The following is a 21,483-nucleotide window of genomic DNA, read 5'->3' as shown; positions in this document are numbered from 1 at the left end:
GAGTTATTGTACATACTCAACAGCATTTGAACAAAACGTCTTGCTGTAGCAGACTTAAAATTCAAGAGATCGATCTTTTTGTTTTGGCTGTAAATTGTTTCTTTCTCTGTGGTGAAATGTAAATTAAAGAATAATTTGACAACCTTAAGAAATGTTATAAGTAAATGTAGAAGCATTTCAACAGTGCTGTGTTTGTACAATAGCCACACTGAGCAGAGACTACCAAAGAACTTCATAGTTCTTTATTACATATAAAGAACTATGACCATTTGGGTTTCCTTTCTTGGAAACTGATGGTCACAGTTCTTCATATAAAATAAAGAGCGCAATTCTTTATTTCAAGAACTGTGACCATCAGTTTCTCTCAAGAAACTGATGGTATCAGGTTTCCAGTTTGACACTTCTAACATCAATTAGAAGTAAAAATGCATGTGCTTTGGACATTCCTTTATGGGTTCAAATAAGAAAGCAATTTATAAAATGAGCTTGATAAATACATGAATCTGGAAAAAAATTGAAGCTGAACTGAAAGTTGTCCCTTTAGTAGACTAATGATCATTATGCAAGTGAAACCTCTAACGAAGGGTTTGAAATTAAGGAACAAGACGTGTGTTTGCCATTTTGACAGAAATGTTTTGCATAATAAAACAAATCATAATAAAAGGACCAGATGTGTATTATTTACAGAATAATCAGATGCAAAGAATTACAGGGACAAATAACTAAACCCACATGCAGCTTTGCATATTGACGTGGAAGCAACAAAGTGGAACTGTGGCTTACGTTGTTGCCACGGGTACTGCAGCTTCCTCACACATTTCAGAAAGTCCCTCACAGGAACCCATAGACTAACTTATGGATGGATGATATCCAGATTTTAAGAAAATAGTCAAATAGTAACAGCATAATCTTCATTATGACTATGTCTCTCGGCTGGCCTGGGAACGCCTCGGGATTCCCCCGGAAGAGCTGGAAGAAATGGCCAGGGAGAGGGAAGTCTGGGCCTCCCTTCTGAAGCTGCTACCCCCGCGACCCGACCCCGGATAAGCGGAAGAAGATGGATGGATGGATGGATAATCTACTGTACATTATGCAGCATCACAAACTTGTAATTCCGTTGTTGTACAATGACAATTTGTAAAACTTGATAAAAGTAGTGTGATATTTTTACTGTAAAACCCATGGGAACCAGTTAGCATCAACAGCATCTAAAACATTTGCAATGCTTGCAATTGACTGCAATATTTATAGACATATGTTAACATTGCTACTCGTACCATGACTTCCTGACTAACTTCTCTTTACACATCAATTAGCTTATGCTATGGCAGTATGCAACCACACAGTTAATAAATTTCAGATGCTCTCAGATTTTTAAACAAATAAGAATTCATTAGATTTATGTATACCGTAGATGCTATGAGATAAAATAAACTATAAACTTACGCCGATTAAGTTGGACAAATGTAAAAGACATTTTTTTTACACAATAAAAGTAATTTGCTGTATGTGCGGTATAATTAATAATGTAAATGTTGCATTTCTTGGAGTTAAAGAATAGCAACAACAGCAACAAAAATCCCCAGAAAAACAGTGCAAACAGAAGGTGGCCAAAAGAAGGAAGCTACAATTTCTGTGGTTATGCTGACATGAAGTCACCTCCGGTGACAAAGTACAGACACCCAGTATGCAAAAGGGCTCTTGACACGGACAGATGTAGCTCATTTCAATAACCTACGCTAACTTTAGACCCAGAAAATATCTCGTATTTGTGAAAGTGTTTGGATGCTTACTGACTTTGTCAAAACTTGGAGTTACCACTCTGGTGGGATGAAGGATAGAGAGAGTTTCTAACATTTTGCTGGGACTCCTAAAAACAGGCAGCAGCCAAATTTTTGACTACAAGGTAAGTCTAAGTCTACTGGAAAGCTAAGGTTACATCTCTTTTTGTGCTCATCATGAGGTTGTTGCCTTGTTCTCTTTATTAATATACAAGCAAGACACATTTTCAAAATATTCTTCAATAGAAAACCCATTTTTTGTTGTTGTAATTAGTGCTAATCTGGTGTTCGGGGAAAATGTATTGCTGCTTTTATTCACTTTTGATAAACTGACCAAGCAATAGTAAGGTTCTCTAAATTAGCTCTAAATTACATTTTATAAAATGTGTTTATTCAAATGATACCGACCCTTGCTGTAAGTCACTGACAGTCTTACAACAGAACTGAGTACTGAGCTTTGAATATTTCTATTAAGAATTTGAACTCATGTAGAGTTGTACATTTCATATTTATATATGTGTGTGTGAGTGTGTATTTTTTTCCGAAAATGTTAACGTAAATTTGTAAGATTTCTTTTCAATCAAACAAACTACAAGAGGATGGTAAAAAGAGAACCTTCAAAAGTAAAAACGCATTTTGAAATGACAAGATGTGTCAGCATCATTGTTTCATGAACAGAAGTGAATCTGCTTGTGGAAAAAAATACAAAAACTAAATAGACTGCAGAAAGGCCAACTCGACAAAACAGAATGCATCAGACTGAGAATAAAGAGGTAAATTAGTCTGGACGGTATAGCACATGTATAGGTTATAGGTTGCATTTGTAACAAATTACATTTTCACATTTTACACAAGAGGAAATACAGTACATAGCTGAATAACTTCCTGTAGTACCATGCCTGCATCCTATTTTACCAAGATTTTTAGGTTATAAAAAGTCAACATTGACTCACAGATTATCTCCTTTTCTTCCCTCTCATTATAGCACTACCCATTTAACTGTTACACCAACTTCCTTTTTGTCTCTAACAATGGATTTTGTCTGAAACCTACTCTCTTTAGGATGACTTCCAGCGTGACCCCGCAGCAACTGTCTACCTCCATGATCACTCAGAACAACACACCAACCACTAAATCTGAGCCTGAATCCTCAGAGTTTCGCATTACCCTCATGGTCATCTACTCTGTAGTTCTGCTGTGCGGTACTGTCAGCCTGAGCCTGATGATGCACATCTTGAAGTCCAGTGCTGCATCTGCCACCTCCATTACCGTGTTTAACCTAATTTTTGCCCACTTCATCTTCCTTCTGACAGTGCCCTTCAGAATTTACTATTACGTAACCAACGAGTGGAAGTTGGGCATCGAGTGGTGTAAAACGGTGAGCGCGATGATCCACATTCACATGTATGTGTCTTTTTTGCTCTACATGATCATCCTCGTCACTCGCTTGTGGCCACACTACTGCAGGGCTAGGCAGGTGGAATCCTTAGGCAGAATGCAAGCACTCATTGGCAGTGTAGTGTTGTGGGTCATTGTGCTCATCGTAGTCTCTTGCATCATTTTTCGTTTTTATGGCAAGACAGAAGAAAATAAAAATTCCACTCATTGCTTTCATTTTGCAGAAAGCATGAATTCTGCCAAAGAGCTGAACTACATATTAAGCATACTGGTGATAGTGGTAGGTGTTGTGTTGACAGCCCTTCAGGCCAACGTCCTGTGGACTCTATACAAAAGGGATCGCCAGGGATGCAGGTCTCAGCAAGACTTTGGGGCTCAACTGAAGAGCCTCTGCTTCACACTGATCATGCTAATCTGCTTCGTTCCCTACCATAGTTTCCGGCTGTATTACATTGGGCAACCTGAGCTTGAACCTGTCAATGAAGTCTTACTGAGCCTGACCACTTTCAACTGTTTGGACATGTTGACCTTCTTGGGGAGGAGAACACTCCACATATGCTTAAGAAGTAGGACTGTGTGAACACAGCGTCTACAATAACTGCGGATGTGCATACAGGAGACAAACTGATATAAGACGTTGGCATGTGTTTCTTTTTTATATTTCTTGTTGATCTACATGATTAGTGAATTTATTTGATATCAAATTATGATCATTTTGCCTGCTTCATTATCTAACCCAGCGTTTCCCAACCTTGGTCCTCAAGGCACACTGCCCTACATGCTTTAGAGGTTTCCCTGCTTTAATGTGCCCGATTCAACTGATTGCAGTTCAACAAACACCTGTTAATCAGTCATCAATTAAAATCAGCTGGACTGAAGCAAGGAAATACCTAAAACATGCAGGGCAGTGTGGCTTGAGGACCAGGGATGCAGGTCTCAGCAAGACTTTGGGGCTCAACTGAAGAGCCTCTGCTTCACACTGATCATGCTAATCTGCTTTGTTCCCTACCATAGTTTCCGGCTGTATTACATTGGGCAACCTGATCTAACCAATATTATTTCAGCTGATTATAATGATTATTTTTATTATTATTATTATTATTATTGAAGAAATGCTTGCTTGTTGAATTAAAAAAAAAAGTTTTCACCAGAGAGTATGAACTCAGGTCCAGTTTTGATATTGTATTTATGAATAGCATAAATGTATATGTTGCCAAGTAATAAATGCAGTTTGAAAACTACTTTGAACTTGACTCCAAAATAAATGAACTCCTGCCATCTGCTGGTCTTTATCTGTACTACACATTGTCCAGTCTGAGACTATGACAGGATCCTAGACCACTGAAGCTGATGAAGACATACAAAACAGATCCTTACTCAAAATATTATCACAATACACATTTTAAAGTTCGATGAAAAAATATATTTCTTTCCAACAGTGTTCTAAACAAAATCTAAAGTTTCTTGAATTATATATCTTTGTGCACTTTCTGTGTCACGGGGTCTGTCACCCGCACATCAGCACACTCACATTCACCTAGTGATGTTTCTCTTCTCTAGTTTTTATGGACCTGGGTTACTGTTTAACATCCCCACCCTAGCTTAAGTTTGTTTAGTAAATCGATCTTATGACAGGGCTATGATGGCGCCATCCAATGTGTCGCTCCATGAATTATTGGCAGCTCAGCTCTCCAGCCTTCCCTTTTAATGTTTTCCAACACTTTAAACTATTTTAAAACTCCATAAGCCCGATGGCCGACTGACGACTGCTCCCTGTCAGAGTACAGCAATACTACTGGATAAATGCACATACTAGACAGAAACAGCAACACAGGTAAGCCAAACTTTTTCTGTTTTGTATTTGCTTTGTTTTAATTTTTTTAAAATTGGAAATATTTACATTTAGTAAATACATAAACTGTTAAGTCTTATATACCAAACGTTACCAGAATCTCTTAGTTTTGGTTGCAGTAAGTTCCTCAAATCATGTGGTTTTCTAATTTGAAAAAAAAAAGAGAAAAGAAATGGTGTGCGATGGTTCATTCGAACAAAGTAGAAGCGCTGCTTTAAAGTATCTCATGTAACGCAAGTATGTGAAAGGAGATAAGAGAGACTCACTTCGTCACAAAAGCTGTGCTGTAAAGATCATGTGATAACTCGTTTTACCCGAACAAGTCAAGGACATAAACAGGAACAAGATATTTCTCTCTTTGCTCTCGTTTTACCTTCTCACATTTACCAGGGATTTCAGCACAATCAAAACCAATGTGGATTAATCACCAGAGAAATAATGTTATTTCTATTGCTCCTATAATTTACCTTTTCTACCTCCATATAACACTACTTTTAATCATGTGTCCACTTTGTATTGTTGTAAATAAATTACAAAGACGACTAGATTGTTGTTTATTAACCCTTGAGGTTATAGTATGAGATACGATTTTGGCCCCCCTTAACAGTCCATTGGCTTTTTCAAATATGGACATTAATTGCTATGCATTGTTCTAACCCGGTATTTTACTTAAAAATCTTTATTAGGACATTCACAATTACACAGATAATTTATGTAGTTTAGACTTAGTTTTAAAGTCAAAGGCAATAATGAAGCAAAGGTATAGTTAATCATCTTAAGATTTGGAGGCAATTACTTTTCTGAAGAACCTTCAACTATAGCTTTTTTTTCAGGAAGTTGTGGTTTTTTGCAACAGTGCCTGGCTGATCATTATGTGTGTCTTAAACTGTTAGTTTAAGTACAGGCGCTGGTATTATGGCAATTTCTCACATACATTGCCTCTCACTAAGGGTTTTATGGCAGCTGAGAGCTTTTGGTTGATAGGTGGAAGCAATGTATCTCATTTAGTCTGACTCCTGCACCAGGTCTTACCAGCTGAAATTAGATGTTTACGTACTGTTGCCAAGAAAAGTCACATTCACGGTTTTATATTAAGTCAGACAAGACTTCTCCTGTGTTAGTTCAGTGAGAAATAGCACATATATTTCTATTTACTAAATGTCAAAACAGTGAAGAAGATTTGAATTTATTTTAAACATACGGTGTCTCCAAAGCGTTTTGCACCAAATCCTGTGTATCACTTCAACACAGAATACCTCTTCTTCCATAAATGGTCTGTTGAGACTCCTAAGGTATTATTTATATGCAATTATTTGAACAGATAAACGTGACACCTTCAGACAACTGTGTTTGGACTCAAAGACAGATGAGATTTGCTGATGTTCACAATTTTCTTGTGTCCTTTGATTTCCTTGGATTTTTCCATGATGTCTCGTAGAGAAGTAGTTGTGTTTCAGCTGCAGCCTTACAGAAATATTTACAGGTAGGCATCCATTAAAATCAAATGTGAATTAGAAGTGAACAAAATGGTGACATCAACATTTGGGCTCTTTCAAATTGTGATAAAGGCATTATAGTCTAAGTCTATTTAGACTTATGAATTCTGAAATTGCAGAAAATAATTAGTTTGTTCTTTTTCAGTACTTAATAAATAGAAATAACCAAGATCATCCAAGCTCATCTCTTACAGGATAGATTTAAAACATGATTATAAGTTTGAAGCCACTCTTTGCAAACTTGATGAGTCATGAGGCCTGGGTGTACCATCTAGTTAAATTATAATCCATTCACACTCCCTACCTAGAGCCTCCTGTCTAATCACCATATCATTTAACCCTTTTATTTCACCCTCCAATTTGCAGTACATGATAAAAATACTAATACAACTTAATTGTTTGTATAGTTTTTGCAGGGCTACTACTAACACCTCTCAACATTTTATTATGATATAAGACACAAAGTAGTTTATTACTGTGAGGTGAACAATTAAGGATTCACAAATGAAAAATCTGAATAGTGCTGTGAAGGTTTGTAATACATTCCCCCAATATGTTGTACAATCACCATTTGCTGCAATTATACCTGTAAATTGTTTGAAGTATGTCCGACAAACTTTGTACAAATTTGTCTAGTTGTTGTTTTCAACATAGCTCATTCTAAGACAGACTGGATATATTTAATCTGTGAATATAGACATTCAAGTCTTGCCATGGATTCTCAATTGGAAATAACGTATGATTTTAGACTGAACAAATTTAACGTAAATATACTTAAAGATTAATAGACCCAGTGTATCTCTGGTTCTATGATCATCCTGCTGTGGGGAGGATCCTCCAAACTAAGTTTTTTTTATTTTTTTGTGTTACCCTGTGTCTGTCTCCCATCAACTCTGACCAGTTTCCCTATCCTGCTGAGGAACATCATCCACACAGCATTTTGATGTAATCCAAGGACTTCCATTATTCTCTCATCTTAGCAGGGTACCTTTCTCAATGCATTTCATGTGTCCCTTAAATGGCACATGAAATGCAAAATGTAGCAAATGGGCCACCTTTCTTACCACTCTCTAATAACAATTCAAGAATCTTGCTATGTTTTAGTTAGATTGCACAAATAGCAATGATCTGCCTCTCTTCCTGAGTGGACAGATCTATTTTCTATGAGATCTTTAAAGCTTAGGATACTGCTGTTCAGAGTTTTGTTTGCAAAACTTTTAAAAGCCACGCTACTTTATTTCCACTTCAAGAATATGCGTCATTTTGTGTGTCACCATAAAATTCATAAAAGTTTCTGGTTGTAATGTGACAAAATGGAAAAGGTTTCAGGCATAAACTTTTTCACATCTTTAACCCAGACTTTCCTTGTGTTTGTCTTGGCTTTCATTATGATGTTTGTTCTCTAATGTTCCCTAAGAAACCTCTTATGCCCTCACACATTAGCTGTATTGATATTGTTAAACATTTGTGGACCCGATTAGCTAATCAAGCATTTAATAGTAAAAGGACGATGAATACTTATGCATGCCATGCTGTTCAGAGTTTTGTTTGCAAAACTTTTACAAGCTATGCTACTTTATTTCCACTTCAAGAATATGTGTCATTTTGTGTGTCACCATAAAATTCAAAAAAGTTTCTGGTTGTAATGTGACAAAATGGAAAAGGTTCCGGGAGAGAAAATACTATTAGCAGAAAAAATAACTAATATGTATTACAAAGCAATTTGTGATAATATGCATTCTGATGTGGTTCCTTACTGTGACATTATATTACCCTCTTCCTTGCTGAAACACTCCTTTAATTTTTTTCTGACTGACCAACTCATTTCAGATGTAGAGCACCAAGTCATCCATATCATCATCTTATCTTTTACAATCTTCTTTGTCACAATGCCCGAAACTGATTGCCTCTAAAACACACAGTAAGATTTAGTGCAATGAAACCTTTCATGTAAAATGGGTGGGTGAGACTATTGAACTGGTTTATGTCTTGGGAGCTATTCAGTGTGTTTATTATGCCTCTGCCCTAAATGATGAACCTGAGAGGACGGTCATTCTACTCATGATTTACACTTTTGAATTTGTTCTTGATCAAATTTGGTGAAGTGGGTGGAAAGTGCATCAGAGACAGAATAGCCAGGAGCCTGTTTTCAAGTTGTTGTTTTTTGTTTGCTCATCTCAGATTACACTTTGAGTGCAAGTCAAAAAGACATAACTACAAGTAAAATCAGGTTTTAAGTAAATGCAGGGAATAACTTCTGCTTACCAAATTCTATGAATGAAAACACTTAAGTGTAAATCTCGGGTGTGTGTGTGGATGTGTGTTTTTGTCTTGGAATTAATGGAAGTTATCAGTGTTCTCCACTTTTTATAGACTATATCTACTGAGGTGATAATGCTGTAATACCAGTATTGATTAGATTATAAATCCCTGGAACAACACACACACACCCACCTCTCTACATGCATACACACACACACGCACACACACCCCCTCTTACTATCTTCAAAGGGGCTTTACATTGACTTCCATTCATTTTTCATTCATTTCTATTGCAGAGCTCTGGTGCTTACACTAAACCTAATTATTACTATTACTATGACACTGACTAACCCTAAATTTAACCTAAGCTCAATTCACACCATAGTCCTAAACCTAACCTATAGCCCAAAAACAGAACCTCTTCTTATGGGAACTTAGCTTTGGGGCCCATAAGGTGCAGTTGGTCCCCACATGCAGTATTTGTAAGAAAAATGGCCCTTACACTGTATCAAAAACAAGGCCACATACACATACACACCCCTACACAAATAAATAATTAGCAGACAGTATTCACATTATGCATACTTTGATTCATAAAGACAAATAGTCGAAGACTGGACAACAGAAACTGGACAAGGAAATTTCTCCTTTACAACTGTCCATTTATTTCTGTGATAAGTGTGTAAGTGGAGAGTAGATAAGTAAGGTATAATAAGGTGAGAAGTCTTAGCTCTAGCTCCACCTTTTCTTGCGTTCATGGCCCAATCAAATCACAATATAGACCTGTTAAGTGAGGGATCTCCCCTGTTGAATGTGTGGGAGTTAGATGAAACAGTGGCAAGAAAACAGAAGCAAAGACAAATTGTGAGAAGCTACGGAGACAGAAAAAAAGAGAAAAGGGCAGCTCAGCTTGAAGCAGGAATGAAGTATCCTGCAGCTCCTCAGAATAAATCTCTGTTAGATATGGAGGTGGCCAACTACTGTGAAGGCCTGGATCCATCATACAGCACACTAGGGTTTGAGAATGCAGAGGTTCTCTATGCAGGAGGAGGTAAGTGAGTTTTCATGCAGACACTTAAATACGGAGGCACATACATACTGAGAATCCCATAAATGTCAAACTTGGTTTTGAGACATTGTGATAGCATATACACATAACACAGCTATACACTCATTTCTATTCACAGGTAATGACACTACTGAGGAGTATGACTTCTCACTGATACAGTGTCGCAGAGCAAGATAGATAAAAGTTTGCTGCATAAGAGGTCATCATGTTCAGAACCGGATGAGGAAATATTATTCGGGAAGACATTTAATAACAGAGAAGCTAGATAAGCTGATGTTAATGAGTTAGTATTTTGAAAGAAGGAAGGGTGTGTTTTTCATTAATTTTATCAAACTTGCCAGTGTGTGAATTAATTTAAGAATGCTGCACTTTAATGCAGAAGCTGTGCTGGGTTGAGCAAATTTAAACTATTCAATAAATCGATTTGAAGTAGATCACTGAGTGAAAAGGTATTTCAGCATTTTTCACCAAGTAAATCTCAACCTTTTGTGTACATAGTAAGCTATCCTGTTTTCTGTTCGTTTCTCTTTATTATATCTATTATTTAATTAAGCAAAATAAGAGTATATGTGATTATATACTTGAGGGTAGAGGGATGGTCCTTCCCTTACACTGGTGTTTTGTTTTTTTCAATATGAGATTTTTTTGTTTTTGTTTTTAACCTACAAACAGAAAAAAGAATACTGGGCCATTAAATTACAAAGAATTATTTACTGCAAACACTCAAGTGGAGAACTATTGCTTTTAATATGTATGCGTTATTAAAATTAAAGGCTTTGATGTTTTATCACAACCTTATTGTTGAGTTTACTTCTTGAAATATTTTGTTGACATTATTTTACATGTCTCATGCCTTAGCAAATATGTGACATTAGACAGTTGGATAATTTTATTAACTTTACATGTCATGTGTTCATTTACACACTTATTGGCTCAAATTTTTAAAAATGTATTTTAGCAAACTACAAAACCTGCTTACACGGCAAGACAAACACAAAAAAACCCCACTAAAATGAAACTCACGCAGACTTGTCAATCTTTGTAGGTTCATATCCATATTAGGGTTGATCTGATTTGAGCACACATATGACATCACACAGCACTGCACCCAAGTTAATCAAATACGCCCAAGTTACATTATTTTAAGTTGGGCGTAAGGTGTCGGGAATACTCAGCATGGTGTTGCTATGTACAAGTCGCCCGGCAACACCTACACAAGAGAGGGTTTTACAGTAGAATGCAACACCCATTGCTTTCTCTGTGAAAACCAACAAACACAGCCTAAGTTTCTTTCTATATCTCTTTTTGTGTTTTTCTGTCACACGGTAAAAAAATATATACATATATTTCCCCAGAAACTGATGATCTTGCTTGTAGAGCTCTTTGTTGCTGATATTTAGTGAAATAAAGTTAGTTGAAGACATGGGTCATAAACATGGTTTGCTGAAGAATAGGAACACTCCTCTGTGATGTCACCTTAGTTTTTGAGCTGAGAGTTAGTCAAACATTAACTCAAACATTGTTGGGAGATCATGGAGTACAACTGAGTGAGATATGAATGGAACTCTAAAGATTTGTATCTTGATGCTCATCAAGGTTTCCCACTTTAAATAACTTGGTATCTTGGAACTATATAATAAGCACTAAAGGAATGTTTAATGTGCAAGAAACAAGAATAATTACGGCATCAGCTACCATAATAAATGCTAAAAAATAATGCTGCTTTACCTTCTGCTATTTTGTTTAGCACTTCAGCTAAAGAATTTATTTAACATGGTACCATAACCGTAACCCTAGCCCTAAACCCTTTGAATTAGTTCACACTTTGGTTTCATACACAGACAAATCAAATCACTGTATAAGTACCAATATACAATGTTTTCTATTCTTGATTTGTTTGCAATTTACAGATGTGTGTAAAGCATGAGTAAAAATATGCCTGTATGTTGTGCTTTGCAGACAGTATGCCAACAGAACCAAGCCACTCTGGTCCAGATGGGCTGAACGCTAACTGCGCAATCTGTGGAGATAAAGCCACAGGAAAACACTATGGTGCTTCTAGCTGCGATGGCTGCAAAGGCTTCTTTAGACGCTCCATACGAAAAAGCCATGTGTACACCTGCCGGTAAAGACAACCAAGGCATACCATAAGGGCACATGTTTGAACAAATAAAATATGCAATGATAAAACCTGAAGGATTAATACTTATTTTTTTGGTCAAAACATATTGACTTGGCACCTTTCAGTACAACATGGGATGTTATCGTGAATCAAATGCTGTTCTGTAGAGTCACGCCATATTGTTGTTTATCATGTACAGGTTCAGCAGACAGTGTGTGGTTGACAAGGATAAGAGGAACCAATGTCGCTTCTGCAGACTCAACAAATGCTTTAGAGCTGGCATGAAAAAAGAAGGTAAGATTTCAAAAATGACTCACGTTTGCAGCTCCTCACTTATACAGTATTATTGTAGAAAATATCCACATTTGGCTCAAAGAACAAGGTCATAACTACATCCACTGCAAGAAACATTGTTGTCATGGAATCTCAAAGCTTCATGAAGATAATCAAAATTGGCTTAGCCATAAAACAAGGGAAGACTTGTGGTGTGTGCATTTATGAGGGGTATAACCTTGGCACAGAATTTTATGACACCTAATCCTGTGATACTGAAACATGTTGTTCTGTACTGCAACTGGTTAACGTTTGACTTCCTATTGCTGATCCCAGCATCTTCAGTGATTTTCCTAAATATTAACTATTATTTTTCTTTAGGACCCCACCTTAACTTTTTACACTAATGAATTAGTCCAAGTCTAAATGTTAAAATTAGTACAATAACTTTTGCATGCTTAGAAGTAAAAACTGCTGTTGAATTGCCTGGTATTATTATCTGTTGTTCCCTTTGGTTTTCTTTTTGTTTTACTTCTTGTTCACGCATGTGCAAGCAATAACCTCGGCTCTTATATTTTAGCTGTACAGAATGAGAGAGATCGGATCAGTTCCCGAAGAGTCATCCCAGATTCTCAAGATCTTCCACCCATTACTGTCTTAGCACAGGCAGAGTCATTATCCCAACAAGTAAGAATGTCCTGCTTATTTTATTATTCCTAGAATAAAGGTCTGCAATGCATCGGCGAAACATTTTTTAATTCTGTCATGTTGCATCCACAAACTTCAGTGCATTTTATTGACATTTTATTTGACAAACACAAAATACTTCTAAATTGCAAAGTGTAGGAAAAGAAGACATTTCTTATGTTCTGCTTTTACAAAGAAGCATGAAATGTATGATGTAAATTTGTGTACAGCTCGAGTAATATGCAATTCTGTGCTGTAGTTATAGCCGCCACCCAATCTTGGCTTAGACTCTAAATTGGATTCACTTCTTGACTTTGATTGGAATGATCTAGACTTTGCTGCTGCTCTAGCTTTATTATGTTCAACTCTACTCCAGTTTCAACCCTTCTGTAGTTTCAAACAGGTTTTCTTCCAATATTGACAGTTATTTATCTTCATTCATATTCCCATTAACTCTGGAAGCCTATATTTTTTTATTAATACATCATCATGTGTGTTAAGACCCTACTATTTTTTCCCCTGCAGATCATCACTCCTGTAGGACTAGTAGACGTATCGAATGTGAAATCAGCCACTGTAGGGGATGTATGTGATTCTATGAGGCAACAACTGTTGGTTTTGGTGGAATGGGCCAAATATATTCCTTCCTTTGGCGAGTTGCCACTGGATGACCAGGTAACAAGTCATATAAGTGAGCTTAATTTGTATATAGCTTGTACTAAGTCATATCTATGCAGTGATCTCATGTCATTTAAAAAATACTGAAGTGAAATCTAGAGTAGAACCCATAACATTCATCAGATATGCTGGTATTTTTCTATTAAACTTATTTCGCTTTTCCTTGTGTGAAAAAAAAATAATGGATTTACTTTGCAAAATGCTGCAGAGCATTAGCATTTTTACAATGATTATGTGGTATGTTATCTCTAACCCATTTCTGTAGCCTATGACAATGCACAGCACCATACAAGCAAGGAAAAGAGAATAATCGCTGCTCTGCTTATTAATATATATTTTTTATTTCGTCTGTGCGTGCGTGCGCATGTGTGTGTGTTTCCAGGTGAGCTTGCTCAGGGCTCATGCAGGTGAACATCTCTTGCTTGGGGTTGCCAAAAGGTCAATGCCATTCAAGGACTTTCTCCTTTTAGGTAGGAAATGACGATATATTTTTCTCACTGTTTGGTTGTGACCATGTGTCTCAGCACTAATATGTATGAGGCCTGGGAATAATTAACTAAAGCTTTCTGTTTTTGAAATGTAACCTCAAGGTTGTCCTTTGTAAGAGAAAAAAATAAATATATCATTAATTACTTAGAAAGTAGGATACTGTACACACAGTTGTAATCTACAAACACTTCCACATATTTTATGCAATGCCATGCTTCTTGGACCTTACAAATTACCATTTAGCTTTGATGCAACAATTTAAATAGGACCTCTCAAGAAATAACAAACCACTCATGTACACACCAGAGCCCAACCCATACCTGCTCAAATACGTTTCTACCCCAGTCAACTCTTCTCCACTAACTTTGTCAACTGTTTCTGCAGGTAATGGCTGTGTGATACACAGGAACGGCCCTGAACCTGAGATTTGCAGAGTTGCCAGCAGAATATTAGACGAGCTGGTCCAGCCCTTCCAAGATATTCAGATAGATGACAACGAGTATGCAGCTCTCAAGGCAATTGTCTTTTTTGACCCAGGTAATAACTAAATGCTACATCCACTAGCAACTGATTAGAAAGCTTATGGCACATACTGTATGTTTCAGATACTTAAGTATTTGCTGAATATGGCTGTAGATAATCCATTCATCTAAAAAAAAAAAAACATACTTCTTGGACTTTACAAACTCTTTAATTCAACAAAATTATTCAAGTAGGACCTCCCAAGGTGGAAGACTCACTTGATAAATCTGTACTAATTTGAAAGTCTTTAATAAACAATTGAACAACATTTCACTTCAGTTCAGTTGTTCTTTCCCTTTTTGGATAATAGAAAGAACAGTTCTATGTCAGATGTTGAAACCTTGGGAGATTATTTTATAACCAATCAGGGGTTTCATTTGTTTCATAACTTTATTCCTAACCTGGCTGGTGCTCCTTAGTCTTCATTGGACTGTTCACACGCTAATGACTCCTGATAAATCTCCATGGCCTTCACAGAAAAGCAGTGGATAAATTACTCTAGTTACTAAATAAATGTAGTCTAGATGCAAATTAAAGCTATCCTCTAAATTAAAGGATTGTGAATTCTTATAAATGCAAATCCCTCTTTTCAGATTTTAATTAGCAAAAAAACAAATTAATTCATATATTATTGTACTTACACTTCATAATTATGCACATTTGTGTTTGTCCATTCCTTTAAACCCCAATGAAATACATGAAAGTATGTGTTTATGATGTAATCAAATGTTGGAAAGGACACTTGATTTTTTTCTACTGCTTGTGCCAATAGATGTCACTGTTACATACTTTATCTTTGCAGAAAAAAATCATATGTTGGACGTTGATATTTTTTAAAATACCACCAACAACTGGCCATGAAATGAAATATTACCTTTGACAAAGACAAAGTAGTGTATTCAGTATAATTTAATAAAATGTACAATTACAAAAAATGAAAACAAATAGTAAAATAATGAATGATGGATTTTATTGATGGTGTAACTACGTTGTTAGAAACATGGAAAAAAAATTCCATGTTTTATTTATTTCCATTTTATTTAATCATAAATCTATTGTTATTTATGTCGTATGTTTCCCCTCATAGTTAGATTCCAATCTCTCCAATCCCTACACACGAGCACTATCACCGCCCTGATCATGCGTTAACCCTTTCTCCCTCCTTCTGTAAATCCCCTCATTTTGCCTCCATACACCAGTTTAACAATAATCATTCCATCAGTTCTACCCATATCCTCAATTTTATCCCTGGTCTTTCTTTTTTTTTCTTTCCTGTCCTTCAATCATGTCCTCCCATGTCTATTTACCTGTCTCTTCAATGCTTTGCTTTCTAATCTCCAGATGCAAAGTCGTTGCGGGACCCAACAAAAATTAAGACTATGCGTCTTCAGGTAGGTTTGCTATTTAATCTTTGAAATTACTGTAAGTCTGTAGTTAATTATTTTACATTTATTATTATTATTATTATTATAGCAATTTTAATCTCATCATTTAGGATGTATTCTAACTTGTATTTGAAGGGCAACCGACTTTTACTGTCATTAGCCACGTAACTTTACATAGATAAATATTTGCTTTGGATTTCAAACTTAAATTTGGAGATTTCGTCACAGTGGTGAATGTTGGCGTGTGTATGCGTGTGTTCACAGGTTCAGATGAGTCTGGAAGACTATATAAACGACCGTCAGTACGACTCCAGGGGTCGTTTTGGAGAACTCTTACTGCTGCTTCCCACCCTGCAGAGCATCACCTGGCAAATGATTGAACAGCTCCAGTTCATTAAGCTATGCGGCCTGGCCAAGATAGACAACCTGCTGCAGGAGATGCTGCTGGGAGGTAGGCCTGAGCTAGTGTTTGCGTTTGTAATTCTGTAAACAAATAGGGTGACCTTCAGCAAAGCGACTCCTGGTGCCTCAGAGAGGTGAATATGGGGAGCCACATGAGGGATTGTGGAAACGGGGAAAAGTATTCCTGCTCAGCAAAGTTCTCTAGGACATATAAATATACGGAACTAAAAAGTAAAAAAAACAACAAAAAACAACACTGTACCGAAGAACAGTGTAACTTTGCATAGCTCTCATGTATAATAGGCAAAACAGAAATAGACCAACTTTGCCACACAATGTGATGCGAGGGACATTTGCACACACATCTAGATGTGTATAAATATTAAGCTAGAAAGCATCAGCTATATTTTAAGGAGGGCTATGTCAAATAGTTCAAACATAATATGGGGTCTGATGTAAAAAGTCATCTGAAAACATGCCCCGCAGCTTTCACCACTCATGGAAAAATAAACCCTCATGGATGTGAAAACTTGACTTAGATGACAGTGTACAGAAAGAGCTGCATTTTTCTTGTCAGAATGTGTAATGACTTTCTACAAAAACTGTAACAACAACAACAGCAGCAAACTTTCTCCTATTTTAAAATTGTTGGAATAATATATTTAGGAACCCAAAAATGTAGGTTTTAATAGTGTATTTTACCTTGAAAAATTGATTAAATAAGTAATGAACAAACATGTACTCTCTATATTAGAATTATATCTATGTTGCCTTGCAAAAGTACCCAAACACATTTTGTCACATTAAAATAATAATAAAAAACAAAACAAAACTTCAAAATGAAACATCAAACCAAAGTGGTGTATAACGGTGAAGTAATGTGTAAAATGATATTTGTAAGTCTTTTTTTTTTCTTCATTTTTTAATGTATTGCATTTATTTCCATATAACGTCCCTGGTGTCAATGTTTTTTTTTAAATCAATTTGTTTTTGGTGTATGTCTCTGCTAACTTTGAACACCTAGAGAAAGGAATATGTTTTTAAGTCTTGCCACAGATTATCATTTGAATAAAGATCTAAACTTTGACAGATACAGACATATTCTTTGTTTAAACCATTAAACCTCTGGATGTCTAGTTAGATCACTGTTCTGCTGCAAAGTGAACCCCTGACACAGACTGAAAACTTTTTCAGCCCCTAACTGCTTTTTCTTCTTATGTTTATCTCCATCCACTGACTGGCATTACATTCCCTGCTTTAAAAAAACAAAACAAAACAAAAAAAAAAAAACATTACCACAGCAAACTGCTCTATACACCACTAATTTTTATTGTAAGGATTGTGAGATGAGGAAGCATCAGCTCAGGTGACTGGGCATGTCTTGCTAGGTTATGATTACACGTTGTTCACTGACACTCTCTAACGTTCCTTTCAAACATTCCCAGAAAAGCTGCATTTATGTTCATAGCTAGGGATAATAGTTCATTGAGAGTGTATCAAAGTACAGTGGGCCGCATTGAAATGAACAACACATTTCTTAGATTTTTGTTAATAAAAAGCCATTTTTCTTTTTAAACCCACTTCACATTTTCCACATGCACTACTTTGTGGCGCTCTATAACGTCACTGAAATGCATTCAGATTTAGAGTTGCAACATAACCAAAAGGTAAACATTTAAAGGATATAAATACTTTTGCAAGGCATGGCAGTTCATTCCTGAAAAGACAAATTGAGTTCCAAATTTTGATTCTGAAATGCATTGACTTGAATAATGAGGCTAACAGAGTGGATTATTCAGCAAACTGCTTTCACAAGCTGCTTACATATTTAACAAACCTATAATAATTCTTAATGTATTTTTGTTAGTTAACTGCACCTCTTCAGTTTCTTTGTGTTGTATGTTCAGGATTAACAACAGAGTCCAGCCACCTTCACCATGCAGCACACACCCAGTTGGCCCAGGACCATGTGACTGGACACACCCTTGTCATCAGTACCATGCCTGCTGCTCACATTCCACAAATAGGTAAGAAAAATATCCCCAAAAACAAGCACTAGGCATACTGAAGACAAACCTATATCAAAATTACTAAATGTTCTAACATGCTTTCTGCTCATTCTGCAGCTTCACCTGAGACTCCCATCCCATCGCCACCACAGGGTCCCACTACAGAAATGTACAAACATTTCCCTCAGCCTCATTGTCCTCCTGCCAGCCCCTCACCTTCTACACAGACAGACCCCTGACTCCTTCCTGCCCTATGACAAAGAGTCTTTCATAAAATCAGTTTTTTTTTCTTGGATGCATAGTTTAATATACTGATGTGAAAGTTAGGAAGGCACTCCTTATTCAGAATGTGTCTTAAAGACTTCCCACTGCCTGTTCCCCCTCCCCAGTGTTACAGCAACAATGGTCTCAGAATAATTGCCTGCCTTTCAAAGGTAAGCTTTTATTCAAATGTAAACCCTCACAAGTCTATATCTTTCAACAAAAGACCAGACACAGGAGCTTCAGCTGCAATGATGAGAGGACGCAGAGCAATTTAGGGGCTCATTTAGAATCCAGCTGGTGTTCCACCCAGCTCTGACCATTTGGATCATTCCAATAGTCATCTCACAGGGGTAGGAATGATGTGTGTGAGTAAACTGTAATGATGGCTTAGCGGTAACTTCATTAATTGAACAGCCTTACATGACAACAGGCTCGGTCATCTGATAAAATGTATATATTTTGAGCAACTATTGCTCGTGGTTTCCAGGCTTTGAAAGACAAATTTTCTGGACATTTTCTTTGGTAACGCTGATTTGTCTGAATGAAGTAGAATGGAAAATAAAAAGAACAATTCTGAGTGTGAGATATGTTAATGAGGTATACATTTTTGAGCAGAAACCTCAATTTAGCTGCTTTTGAATTATTCCAATATTTGCTCATCAGCTATCCATCTAACCCAAATGTCTAAAAACAAAATTAAGAAAGCACACAAGTCTTTGAGCTTTGGAGTTTATGTAAATGATGAGCTGTCAAAGTGATCTGTTACCTGCCACAGTCTCCAAATCCAGCCAGCTTGGCTCTCTGACTTGACCTGACCCAAAACTGGATTTGCACGCAAAGTAGATTAGATAAACGGCAAATGGTTCAACATGAAACAGCACAGTGTAAAAAAAAAAAAGTAAATCATATTAAATCACAAAAGAATTTGCGAATTTCAGAAGTAGATCATTCTTTGTTTAAATTGATTTCAATTTGTTAACTAAGTGAACAGCAAACTAGCAGCACAGACTGGCTTACTGAATAAATATGAACCCCAACAAAAACGGCTGCTAACAACATAGTGCATTTTTCTACATAATACAATAGCATAATTCTGGAAATAGTAGAGTAAATGGTGAGGAAGGTTTGCACAGTTAATAAAGAGGTTTGTTTATTTTACTTCTTATATCTGAGTACATTAAAGTGATGACAATAAGTAGCACTGAGTTTCAGGCCGATGCTCTGATATTTGTACAGCCACAGCTCCAATTCTTAGCCAGATTGTTTTAATATACACAACCATGTTCTGAGGTAAGGAATTGTTGTCATTTTATTTTGGAAACTGCAGATTGTCACAATTTAACCTTTTTGTCAAATACTAATATGAGGTTGTGCCTATTTTATATTTATCTCCTATTTAGAGTTTCCTCTGTCTCCAATGTAAAATAAACTGAGGTAGCTATAAATTCAACAAAATAGCTCATTTGTCTTTACAGTTGTTGCTGGGTTAGTCTTGGTTTTGATTTGTTTCTCTAAATGTCTTAGATGATAATATTTTTTTAAATGCCTGTTGAGGATTTTCTGTGTACAGTTTATCATACATAAAAAAGCAACAACAAAAAAAAAACTGCTGTTCAGTTGTATATATATATAAACAACCGAACAGCATGTATCACAACATTAAAATGTGAGACCTTCTCTCAGACCAATTTATCTAAATAGATGAATAAGATTGTACATTTTATTTTTTAGGATCTGACCAAAAAGACCACCTGACAGCTTAAAAAAAAAGAAGTAAAACAAAAAGCAAAGTTAAATTTGACGGTTTCTTCTATTGGGATTATGAGCCATGAACATATTTATCTTACAATGGCACACATACAGTATATTGCAGGTGTGCATGTCTTTCACAGCTAATATTGTTTATGAATTATCTGTAATAAAAAGTCTTCTTAACTCTTCTTGAGTTAGTGGTAAAGATTACAAAAACATACGAAATTTTAACAATGCAATCTTGAGTGCAAAAAATTAATTTGTTGTAATATTTAATGTGTGTAATTCAAATTTATATTTGAACATTTTCAGTTCCTTTGTTATTTTTTACAGTTGTATTTATTTTGTTTGCATTGTATAAATGATGTGTGCATTTCCAAAATTAAAAAAACTGATTACACCCACTTAAATGATAATTGGATTACCAGCAGAAATTGATATTCCACATTGAGAGTCCAAGAAGGTGTAAGTCATCTGATGGTTACAGTACACTTGGAATTTTATGGAGGTCTACATTAAGGGTTTGTAGGGTAGAGCAGAACATTGTGTTGTAATGTAGCATTTCCTGTTACTCAACTTGTCAGTGGTCAGAATGTAGAGAAACTATGACAAACAAGACAAGATGGGGACCCATGTTTATCTTGCTATCACACACAGTGAGCAGGATGGTAAGGGAGATAAAACAAAAGCTCCAAAGACCAGTGTTGGTGAAAAATAACAAGCAGTAGCACCTTTGGAAAGCACCCAATGTTAAGCAAAGTGGATGATCTGGGACGTTGTGGGCCAGCATTACATAAGGAAAAGGAAATATATATATATATATATATATAAAGAAAAAAACAATCACAACAGGATGATGACAAATTGACAAAAAGTATTTCAAAATCCTTTCCTCACATGCTGCAATATGCCGTATGGTTTGTCTATTAACTTCTCTCATGGAAGCCATCACACTCCACCATAGCTCCATTGGTTCTGGATATAGACTTTATATACAAAGCTTTATTGGTGTGCTGTTGAGACCTCACTGCCAGATGATGGT

At 36.2% G+C, this 21,483-nt stretch overlaps 2 protein-coding genes across 3 annotated transcripts; both read left to right on the top strand.

Annotated features, from left to right (window-relative positions):
* Positions 1–1,681: 1,681 nt before the first annotated feature.
* On the top strand, positions 1,682–4,427 carry gpr141 (G protein-coupled receptor 141). The gene is made up of 2 exons (XM_032550746.1): positions 1,682–1,906; positions 2,844–4,427. The coding sequence occupies exon 2, from the start codon at positions 2,845–2,847 to the stop codon at positions 3,757–3,759; it is 915 nt and encodes a 304-aa protein (XP_032406637.1). The 5' UTR covers positions 1,682–1,906; position 2,844; the 3' UTR covers positions 3,760–4,427.
* A 387-nt stretch (positions 4,428–4,814) lies between these two features.
* Positions 4,815–20,452, top strand: hnf4g (hepatocyte nuclear factor 4, gamma). 2 transcript variants are annotated; one of them, XM_032550695.1, is made up of 11 exons: positions 4,815–5,013; positions 11,818–11,983; positions 12,180–12,274; positions 12,834–12,940; positions 13,466–13,615; positions 14,001–14,088; positions 14,492–14,644; positions 15,971–16,020; positions 16,279–16,465; positions 18,324–18,443; positions 18,543–20,452. In XM_032550695.1, the coding sequence occupies exons 1-11, from the start codon at positions 4,983–4,985 to the stop codon at positions 18,662–18,664; spliced, it is 1,269 nt and encodes a 422-aa protein (XP_032406586.1). In that variant the 5' UTR covers positions 4,815–4,982; the 3' UTR covers positions 18,665–20,452. The 2 variants fall into 2 exon arrangements, with proteins under 2 accessions (XP_032406586.1, XP_032406585.1); XM_032550694.1 differs by lacking the exon at positions 4,815–5,013 and adding an exon at positions 9,590–9,840.
* The last annotated feature ends 1,031 nt before the right edge of the window (positions 20,453–21,483 follow it).

This window comes from Xiphophorus hellerii, chromosome 21, assembly GCF_003331165.1.
Source record: "Xiphophorus hellerii strain 12219 chromosome 21, Xiphophorus_hellerii-4.1, whole genome shotgun sequence".
NCBI lineage: Eukaryota > Metazoa > Chordata > Actinopteri > Cyprinodontiformes > Poeciliidae > Xiphophorus > Xiphophorus hellerii.
The sequence above is the reverse complement of the archived record's forward strand: the minus strand, read 5'-3'. Positions and strand labels throughout refer to the sequence as shown.

What these genes read in the sequence shown, in the direction of transcription:
- gpr141 (XM_032550746.1), top strand. Translation starts at nt 2,845, where the DNA reads ATGACTTCCAGCGTGACCCCGCAGCAACTGTCTACCTCCATGATCACT.
- hnf4g (XM_032550694.1), top strand. Translation starts at nt 9,711, where the DNA reads ATGAAGTATCCTGCAGCTCCTCAGAATAAATCTCTGTTAGATATGGAG. An exon ending in CAGAGTCATTATCCCAACAA is followed by an intron (nt 12,941 to 13,465) that starts GTAAGAATGTCC and finishes TTTCCCCTGCAG; the next exon opens with ATCATCACTCCTGTAGGACT. An exon ending in GCAGGAGATGCTGCTGGGAG is followed by an intron (nt 16,466 to 18,323) that starts GTAGGCCTGAGC and finishes TTGTATGTTCAG; the next exon opens with GATTAACAACAGAGTCCAGC.